The 9,416-nt window shown below is 39.8% G+C and overlaps 1 protein-coding gene across 1 annotated transcript in view; it reads left to right on the forward strand.

Moving 5' to 3' along the window:
- plekhm3 (pleckstrin homology domain containing, family M, member 3) overlaps positions 1–7,015 on the forward strand; it is a 53,480-nt gene extending 46,465 nt beyond the window's left edge. Inside the window, exons 7-8 of the mRNA XM_034693296.1 lie at positions 2,757–2,914; positions 5,878–7,015. Of these exons, the coding sequence (XP_034549187.1) occupies positions 2,757–2,914; positions 5,878–6,040 (321 nt within the window). The 3' untranslated portion in view covers positions 6,041–7,015. The remainder of the gene's footprint in view (positions 1–2,756; positions 2,915–5,877) is intronic.
- The last annotated feature ends 2,401 nt before the right edge of the window (positions 7,016–9,416 follow it).

The raw sequence follows: 9,416 nt of genomic DNA on the forward strand, positions 1-9,416 counted from the left end.
CTCCCTCTCTGTCTCATACTCTCTCTCATTATGCTGCGTTATTAACCCTGATATGACAAAGCTCAGCAAACATACTGAGTCTTCCTGTCTGTGAGACTCTACAGTTTCTCTGTTCAGTAACACTGTCCTTCCTCTGTGAGTTCTCCACTGTTTATTCAGTACAATACGACTGCAGCCCCCCCACGGCTGAACCCCCTCCTCACTCCTTAAAGAAACTCGCCAAGCGTTTCCATTAAAAGGCTTTCACCTCATTTACTGTCTCCATCCTTCCTGCCTTCAGCTTCTTCCATTCCTATCTCCTCTCTCTCCTACAAACCAAAGACATTCTGATTTCTTGTAGTAAATTTAACTTCACACTGCTTTATTTTTAACTGTTCTCACTTTTTTCTCGTTCATTTAGTGTCCAACAGTCAGTCAGACATTTAACCTGTGTTCACAACAAAGTGGGACCATTCAGTTTAACAGAGGATAGATACACATTTGGTAAAAGCCAAATAAGGACTAATTTCATGCCTTCGTTATCTCTTCACTTTACCACATCTGTTACATTTCCCCCATGACATTCAGACAGCAACTTTGGACCAGTGCTGACTCATTTCAGTCACAGTCTCTTGTAGTTGGTGATGTTTCTTGTATTGGTTATTAGTTAAATAAGTGATTATAAAGTTTTTTTTATTGTCCCTTATAATCTGAACTGCCTTATTGAATTATTTTTAGCTGAGTCACTGAACATCATGTCCATTCAGATCATATTCTCAGCTCAAAACTGGGCTTTAAACCCAGTCATGATTAATTCATAACCTTTCATTGACCATTATTCCATTCCATTCCATACCATTCTATTCTATTCTGTTCTATTCTGTTCTGGTAAATGGTAAATGGTAAATGGACTTGTACTTATATAGCGCTTTTCTAGTCTTTCTTACCACTCAAAGCGCTTTTACACTACTCGTCACATTCACCCATCCATACCCATTCACTCACTGATGGTAGAGGCTGCTACAGTAAGGGACCATCAGGGTTAGCTAATCTCATTCGTACACATTCACACACCTCTGAACAACAGAGGGAGCAATTCGGGGGTTCAGTGTCTTGCTCAAGGACACTTCGGCATGTGACTGCTGGAGCTGGGATCGAACCGCCAACCTTCCGATTGATAGACGACCGACTCTACCCACTGAGCCATTCCGTTCTATTCTATTCTATTCTATTCTGTTCTATTCTATTCTATTCTATTCTATTCTATACTACACCATTCTAGTCTATTCTATTTCAAATGTTTATTTTATTCTATTCTACTCTTCTCTTCATTGTATTCCAGGTTATTTTTTGGCAGCATTCGGTCTGATTATGTTCTGATTTTCATGAAAGTTGCAGCGCGACTTTGGCATGGGCCAAAGAAGAAGCCTTTGCAGTCTTTATCTGATTCAGAAAATGAAATAATAATAATAATAATAATAATAATAATACATTTTATTTATAAAAGCGCTTTAAAAGATTCTCCAAGCGCTTTACAGGAAAATAAGATAAACTTATACAATAGAAAAGCAAAGGAAAACAGTGCAAAAAAAAAGCAAAGAAGAGCAAGGCAGCAAAATTAAACAACACAAGAAAAAAAACAATCAATTCTAGTTTAAATGCCTTTGTAAATAGGTGTGTTTTGAGTCTGGATTTGAATTTGGTGAGTGAGGGAGAGAATCTGAGGTGTTGGGGGAGAGAGTTCCAGAGGGGGGGGGGCAGCGACAGAGAAAGCCCTGTCCCCCCAGGTTCGGGGCTTGGGTTTGGTGAGAGGGGTGAGGAGGTTGGCGAAATAGAATTAAATAAAAGCAGAAACATTAATATTGCTTGCGCTGACAGACTTACAAGCAAGCCCAGACTATTAGCCTCTTTAATCTCTAGTCTCAATGTCTTACTGGTCTGAATTCTGTATTAAGAAATACCTAAAATCACAACCTTTTCATTATCGCAGTATTAAGGCCCCTTCCTAGCTCAGTGACCTCCTCCACCATCACACTCCTTCCCGTAACCTGCCTTCCTCACACGCCAACCTCCTGTCCCCACCTCACAGAACCAAGCACCGAACCCGGGGTGGACAGAGCCTTCTCAGTAGCCGCCCCCTCTCTCTGGAACTCCTCCCCCCCAATATCCAAAACTGCTCTGACCTTTCAGCTTTCAAATCTCTTTTAAAAACTCACCTTTTTAAGTTAGCTTTTAATTTGTGATTGTACTGTTGTTTTCTTTGATCTGTGTTATTTATTTTTTGCTTGTATTGATTTTAACAATTGTACAGTGTCTTTGAGATTTTGAAAAGTGCTATATAAAATAAATGGATTATTATTATTAACATTCACAATGAAACTTATCTCAAAAGTCTGAATGAATCGCTGTAAACAGGAGAAAAAGGTGAACGAGTTATGCTTTCCCAATCACCATGTTAACTTGTATTTACTGGGTAAAGGCCCGGGTATCTTGTTCAAGTCTTCACACCATTTCTACGCCGATAGCTGAAGATGGAGCTGGCTCTCTGCTTCCCTCAGGTTGATCGCTGCTGATTTAGTGGTTAAAACTGAAGTGTTTCTTATTTATTTGTTCCGGATTCAAGAGGGAAATACTGCTTACAGCTGTGAGTTATAGCTCATATAAATAATATACAGTCCTGTTGTGAACCACCATCTTTGGATCCGTCTTGTGTTGATCACATCTCTCCCTCTGTTCTTCTCTCCTCATCCCTCCCCTCTCCTCTCCTCCTCCTCCAGGTGATCGATGGGAAACTGGCTCCTTTCCTCGCCAAAGTGATCAAGTTTGCCAGCTCTCATGTGTTCAGCTGCAGTTTGTGTAGAGAGAAAGGTTTCATCTGCGAGCTCTGCCACAACGGACAGGTCATCTACCCCTTCCAGGAGAGCGCCACCAAGAGGTACACATCAAATCTTAAATACTTTAATACCTGATGAGAGTCAGGCAGCTTATTGTACATATGATTGATTCATGATTGGCATTGGATCTGAGGTTACTTTATTACTTACAATCAAACAACAGACCTCCTCTGCTTAGAGAGTTAGGTCTTTATTTGATAAAGCAATGTTCGGACCTGTTTTATTGACCTTACACTCTCAGGACAAGGTGCAGATTGAAGTATTTGTTCAAATAAGACCAAGAGTCAAAAGTGGATAATTTCTCCCCTCACTTTGTGCTGCTTCGGTTTCCTCTGCTGCCTGTTCAGAAATCCTGCTCAGCAGAAAGCAGAGAGCTTTTTCAGAAGGCAATGAGTTGTGTCAAGAACCTGCACTCCTTCTTCTCAGAGTACCTAAGAGTCAGTCACCTGTTTAAAAAGCACTGGATGTACTTTTTTATATTCCTCTGGAGGCGGATATTCTGAATGAACTTTGTAATAACCCGTCAGAGAAACTCACAGGAACAGGAGATCATTAACTGATACTACATCATATATCCAGTCGTAATGTCTCTGCCTGTGTGAGAAGTTATATTTATTTCAGTTACAGGCCCTCGGGTAGAGTGAGTGTGTTCTCTGTTTCTGCTCAGTGCCTGAGCGGAGGCTCGTATTGTTCTGACTTTGTGAGAGAAACTGAAGGGCTGTTGTAGAGATGATTCATCCCTATTTCAAAAAACTAGAATCCATCCCTGCTAAAGTTGTTTAAAGGTTTAGCCCTCTGCAGCCGGATTAAAGCTACGTTCCAGAGAAAAGTCCAGAGAAAAAGTTAAGTTTCCAAACTATAAGTTGTACATTTACTTTACTACTTTTCTTGGGACTGTATTCTCATAAATGTGGCAAGAATGACGTTGAATAAACACGATTAAGTCATAAATTTATGAGAATTGAGTCGTTATATAAGGACAATGAAGTCATAAATTAACAAGAGAAAAGTATGAGAAAAAAGCTTGTTAATTACAAAAAAAATCATAGTTTAATGAATATAAAGACATAATTTTAAGAGGATAAGTTGTAATTTTATTAGAAAGAAGTCTTAATTTCCAGCTTTGTGAAACCAAGATTAACTATTAACTAAAGCCAGCCTGTGTGGAAAATATCTGTTTATTTATTAATTTTTTTTTAAATTATTTTTGTAAATTTAGTCATCTCTCTCTCTTCCTCTGGGCATTAATTTCACTTACCATTAACCTGCCTGTGTTGCACAACCCAAAGCATGTTTAATAAGTCTTGATTTCCATTTTTGTCACAACACATGACAGTTTGTGGGATGAATGTCGTCAATCGTGACCATGTTTTCTGGAATTTACCAGTTATAGCGCCCTTTTGGAAGGACAGTCACAGGCACATCAATAATATTTTTTAAATTAACACCCCTTTTAGTTGCGACACAGTCTATATGGGTGACTTTTTCTGCGATGGATGGAATATAAGTGGTAAGAAATTAGCACAAATTATTTTGGCAGCAAGCAAAAAAGCTGTTACAAGGAAATGGTTGAAACCTGATCCCCCTACTATTGATGACTGGATTGAAATACATCAAATTTAAATTCTGGAAAGGCTTTCATTCTCCCTCAAGGTTCAAAAGGAAAGATTGTACAAAATCTGGTCCAAATGGATGGAATATGTTAAACCTGTAAGGCCAGATTTCATCTGACTGAATGTAGTGAAGGAGTGAAGATACAGTTCATTTCTATTTTATTTTTGGCTTGCTCTTGATTTCATTTTTGCAATCTCTTCCATTTACACCTTTAAAATGGAATCTTCCCATGCTCTGTTGTATTTCTTAAGTTCCCTAAAAAAAAAAAATCATTGAAGAGCCAAATTGCTGTAGAACTATCAAGTATGTGTTGCCTACTATACATGTCACATTCTGCTGTGGAATGAATGCTGACTGTAAAGTGATTGCTCTTCCTTGGTAAAGAAAGAATAAAAGAAAGACAACCAAGCTGTCTTAATTTGTCGTTCTCTGTTTGATCAGTGCTTAAAGAGAGATGTTAATAAATGAGTAAAGCTGGAGAACTAAACCAGAAACTGTTGATCTGGATATCTAGATTCTGAAAATGAAGTTAGCAGAAACTCACTCGCCCTCTGAGTGAGCTGCAAACACACTTCTGCAGAATATATCATCAGTCACCTGTGGCCGTTTACACCAATAAAACTCAAGAGATGAAATGTGCTGCTGCTGTCAGTGACACCAGGCGTGTGTATGTGTGTGTGAGTGTGTGTGTGTTCAGGACAGGGACGTTAACACAGTCCAGATCCTCGTCCTCATCGACACTGAAACTCAGAGCCACAGACTGCAGAGCGATAAGAGCTGATCAGGACGATTCTTAGAAGACTCCGACACTCCACACACACACCGGTCTTTACTATCTCTCCTTCTCACACACACACCTTCCTCGTTGAGTTGTGCTTTATGACTTGTGAAGGAAGTGTTAAGTGTTGACTGATAACTGCTGTGTGTCTGTGCTGTACTTACTGGAACTGAGCAGGGACGATTCCCTGAGCTGGATCTGTTGGTTAAGTTACTCTCACGCTGACGGACTGCAGAATGAGAAACAACTGAACATGAACGACTCTCTGACTACATGATGAAGAATGAGAGTTTGTTTAACTCATGCAGAACCTTTAGTAAGACATTTGTCTGTAAATGGAAGAAATCTTGATTGAATTTATTGTCCCCGGGGGGAAATTTGTCATGGACATAAGTGCAGTGCTGCTCACAATCAATACATTCATCATACCAATATTACAATGACATGCCCACTGTCAAAAATAAAAAACCATGTCACTGTGGCATACCAATGACACAACAAAATACCAATAATGCAATAAAATACCAATGTCATATCAAAAGAAGATATATTTTGTGTTGAGTATTTGGTGAACTTTGTGACTGACTGTGTGTGGGTGTGTGTGTTTTGCAGATGTGACGGCTGCGGCGCCGTGTTCCACACCGAGTGTCGACAGAAAGCTCAGCCGTGTCCTCGCTGCGTCCGCCGAGAACTCCACCACAAGAGGCCGTCCTCCTTCTGGTCACCTGACGACGACAGCCCCGGGTGCTTCCACCTGCCCTACCAAGACACCTGAGACAGACGTGCAAACACACACACACACACAGACACACACACACAAATATAAAGACGCTCTGAGAATGAGAGCGCTGCCAGGCCATGACTCCGGACAAAAGTGCCTGCTGTTCTGGTTTGTGTGTGTCTGCAGGACAAATTCAGCGAGCAGAGGATGAGCTCATAGCGTCTGATGCTTTGTCAGGTTTGTGTTTGTGTGGACTAAACAACCCCCCCCCCAACCCCCCCTTTGTGGTACTGTAAAGAGCAGGGAGAAAACCTACTGAGGAACTGCTGCATCAGGCTTTACAGACTGATCTTACGTGTATTTTGTAGTCACACATCTCACCTCTAAATCATCCACCTCCATCTTCACCCTTTCACCACCTCACTATCTACACTTACTGTTTATTTCAGGGGTTGAATCAACTAAAAACATCAGAATGGTGGTGGAAACATCTTAGTAATTATCCTAACCAATGTGCCACTCCGGCCTCAAAGTCACACTTGATAACAATCAGTCATTGGATGGAGAATGGATGATGTTTTGGTGGTTTATTCTCTGCGTACAACCTCTTTATTTTGGGTTTGGAGTATTGGTCAAACAAAAAATAACTTAGAATATCTCTGGTGTGTCCGTAACATGTGATGGCTTTCTGTCTTTGTTCATGGACTATATTTAGAGGAAAAAACATCTTAAATGACGCTTCATGAAACTGTAGCCTTAAAGGGAGGCTGTGAAAAAGTTTGTGGTTTACTTCTTCACAGAGAAAAGCAGCTGTGTGGTTTCACTCGGGTACATGTCAGAGATAGATTTGAGGTTAGGTTATTTAATTTGGCTGCAAAAATGCAAAAATGGGAATTTAACATGGGTGTGTGTGGGGCTTTCTTCATTTTTGGAAGCAGCCTCAAGTGGACACTTGAGGAACTGCAGTTTATGTTTTTAAGTTGTGTTTTTTGGGCATTTTTGCCTTTATGACAGGACAGCTGAAGACAGACAGGAAGCAAGGGGAGTATAGAGTGGGGGAAGACATCCTCTGCAACAAGGACTGTAGTCTCTATGCGGGGCGCTTAGACCGCTAGGCCACCAGCGCCCGGAACTGCTGTTTTTTGGGGTTTTTTTAAAGATAGATTTTTTGGGCATTTTTGCCTTTATGGATAGGACAGCTGAAGAGAGACAGGAAATGTTGGGAGCATAGAGAGGGGGAGGACATGCAGTAAATGTTCGAGGCTGGAATCGAACCTGCGACCTCTGGGACAGGGACTATAGCCTTTGTATGTGGGGCGCTTAGATTGCTAGGCCACCAGTGCCCGGAACTGCAGTTTTTTGCACATTCCACATCCACCCCTTAGTTTATAACCCACACTACACCTCTGTCTTAAACGCTTACTGAACTTAAGCAGAGTTGTTTTCTGGAGGAAAAGTACGGTGGCCCTGAAGGACAAAACAAATTTACAAGAGATGAAGCACTTTTACAAAGTTGGAGACAAATTTACATTTAAGAAAACAAATTGACAAAATAAAAAAACACTTTTACAAGCAGTGAGACAATTTTACAAACAGTGGAACACTTTTAACATTTCTGAAACAAATTAACATTTATTTTTAACAGAAAGGGAATGTACCAAATACCGGAAGTGATCCAGGAGTGATCGAGTGAGGGCTCATTTAGTTTGTTTGGATGAAGAGAAACCACACAGAGCGACGTTTGGTACTGATACTCCGTTCACTCCGGATCACTTCCGGTGTTTGGTACATTCCCTTTCTGTTAAAAATGAATGTAAAGTGTTCCGTCGTTTGTAAAATTGTCTCACAGCTTGTAAATGTGGGGTTTTTTTATTTCGTAAATTTGTTTTCTTAAATGAAAAAGTGTTTTGGCCTTGGTAAAAGTGTTTTGCTGATGTAATTTTGATTTATAAAATGTAAATTTGTTTTCCAACTTTGTAAAAGTGCTTCATCTTTTGTAAATTAATTTTGTCCTTCAGGGCCACCGTAGAAAAGGTGATTTGGAGCATTTACATCAACAGCAGGAAAGCTTTTCATGACATTGAATCCAGAACTTTGAACCCGAACTGACCACAGCTGCTTTCGTTTGTAAAGAAGTAGACGACAAATATTAACAGTCACATTCAGGTCATCATGAGAGACTGAGTGATTAGATTGAAGGTTTACTGGGGAGGCCAGTTTAACTATAACATCAAGATGTTTTACTAAATAATAATAAAACAGCTTTAATTTAAGGCTGGGATTGAAGTGTATTAAGATTTAATCCTCCTTCTCCTCAAGTCGAGTTACTGAAATTCTAGATGTGGAATGAAAGATGTTTTGTAACACATTTATCAGTGTTATTGTATGTACACGTTACTTTAAAGGGACTCTTCTTCAGTCTTTGAGCACATTTTCCTCCCTCCATCACTCAAAGTGTAAAATAACAGGCAATAATATACTGTAACTTATTCTTCTTTCATTGTTGCCTTCTCCCCTCCTTCTCCTCCTCTTCTCTGAATCTTCTTCCTGTTGTGCTTTATTCATGCAGACTCTATCAGACATGATAGCAGCTTTAGCTTTTAGTATTTCTATGCAACCTAGATGGCCTTTATGACCCACTGCTCTCACGTTTAAAGGTCCGGACATGCTTTGGTTTACATTTTACGAACAACGCCGTCAGAAGGGACGGGTTTCTATCTGTTTATGATAAATTTTACAAAAGTTAAGGAAAGATTTGGAACCGTCAGGTGGTCGTAGCTGATAATCTGTCTCCTTACTGGTCAAATAATGAAAAGGAAACAAAAAATGTCAAGATTTTAAGGAACTCTGCAGCTTTTTGCTTCACGAAAAGTTCACATTTTGGTTTAGATTTAGTGGTGGGAATTGAGCGAAAGCATTTAAGATTCTAACCCTAAAAAAATGACATTTTGATCATGTTAACTACATTTTTATTGTTTCTACAAACAAATAAAAAGTTGATCAAATCAGAACTGAAACTTTTCGTGAATTTAACCAATAGAAGCTGCTGTTACTGAACGTTTAAAGCTGCACTCCCTGAGATCATCGGACGGATCACCAAGTCGGATGCAAGCTTTTAGAGCATTTAGGGAGAAGCTTTAATGCACCGTAACAAAACCACGCATAGCAGCTTTAAGGATATTTCACCATTTATAATAATTGGATCAAAATGTAGCTGCAAATTCTTCTCTTTCCTCTTTACAGCAGATCTTTTCTTCATTCAGTGTCAACTCTTCGCTCCTCTGTTTCCGCTCTCTTGTCTCTCAGCTTATTTGAGCCATAAAGAACATGTAGACACGGAGGGGGAACAAGCTGCTGCACTCAGCACCGGACTGAAAAAAACCTCAGTGATGGATTTATGAGGGAATACAGTATGTATTTTTGTGAAAGC

This window comes from Notolabrus celidotus, chromosome 10 (assembly GCF_009762535.1).
Source record: "Notolabrus celidotus isolate fNotCel1 chromosome 10, fNotCel1.pri, whole genome shotgun sequence".
NCBI classification, from domain to species: domain Eukaryota; kingdom Metazoa; phylum Chordata; class Actinopteri; order Labriformes; family Labridae; genus Notolabrus; species Notolabrus celidotus.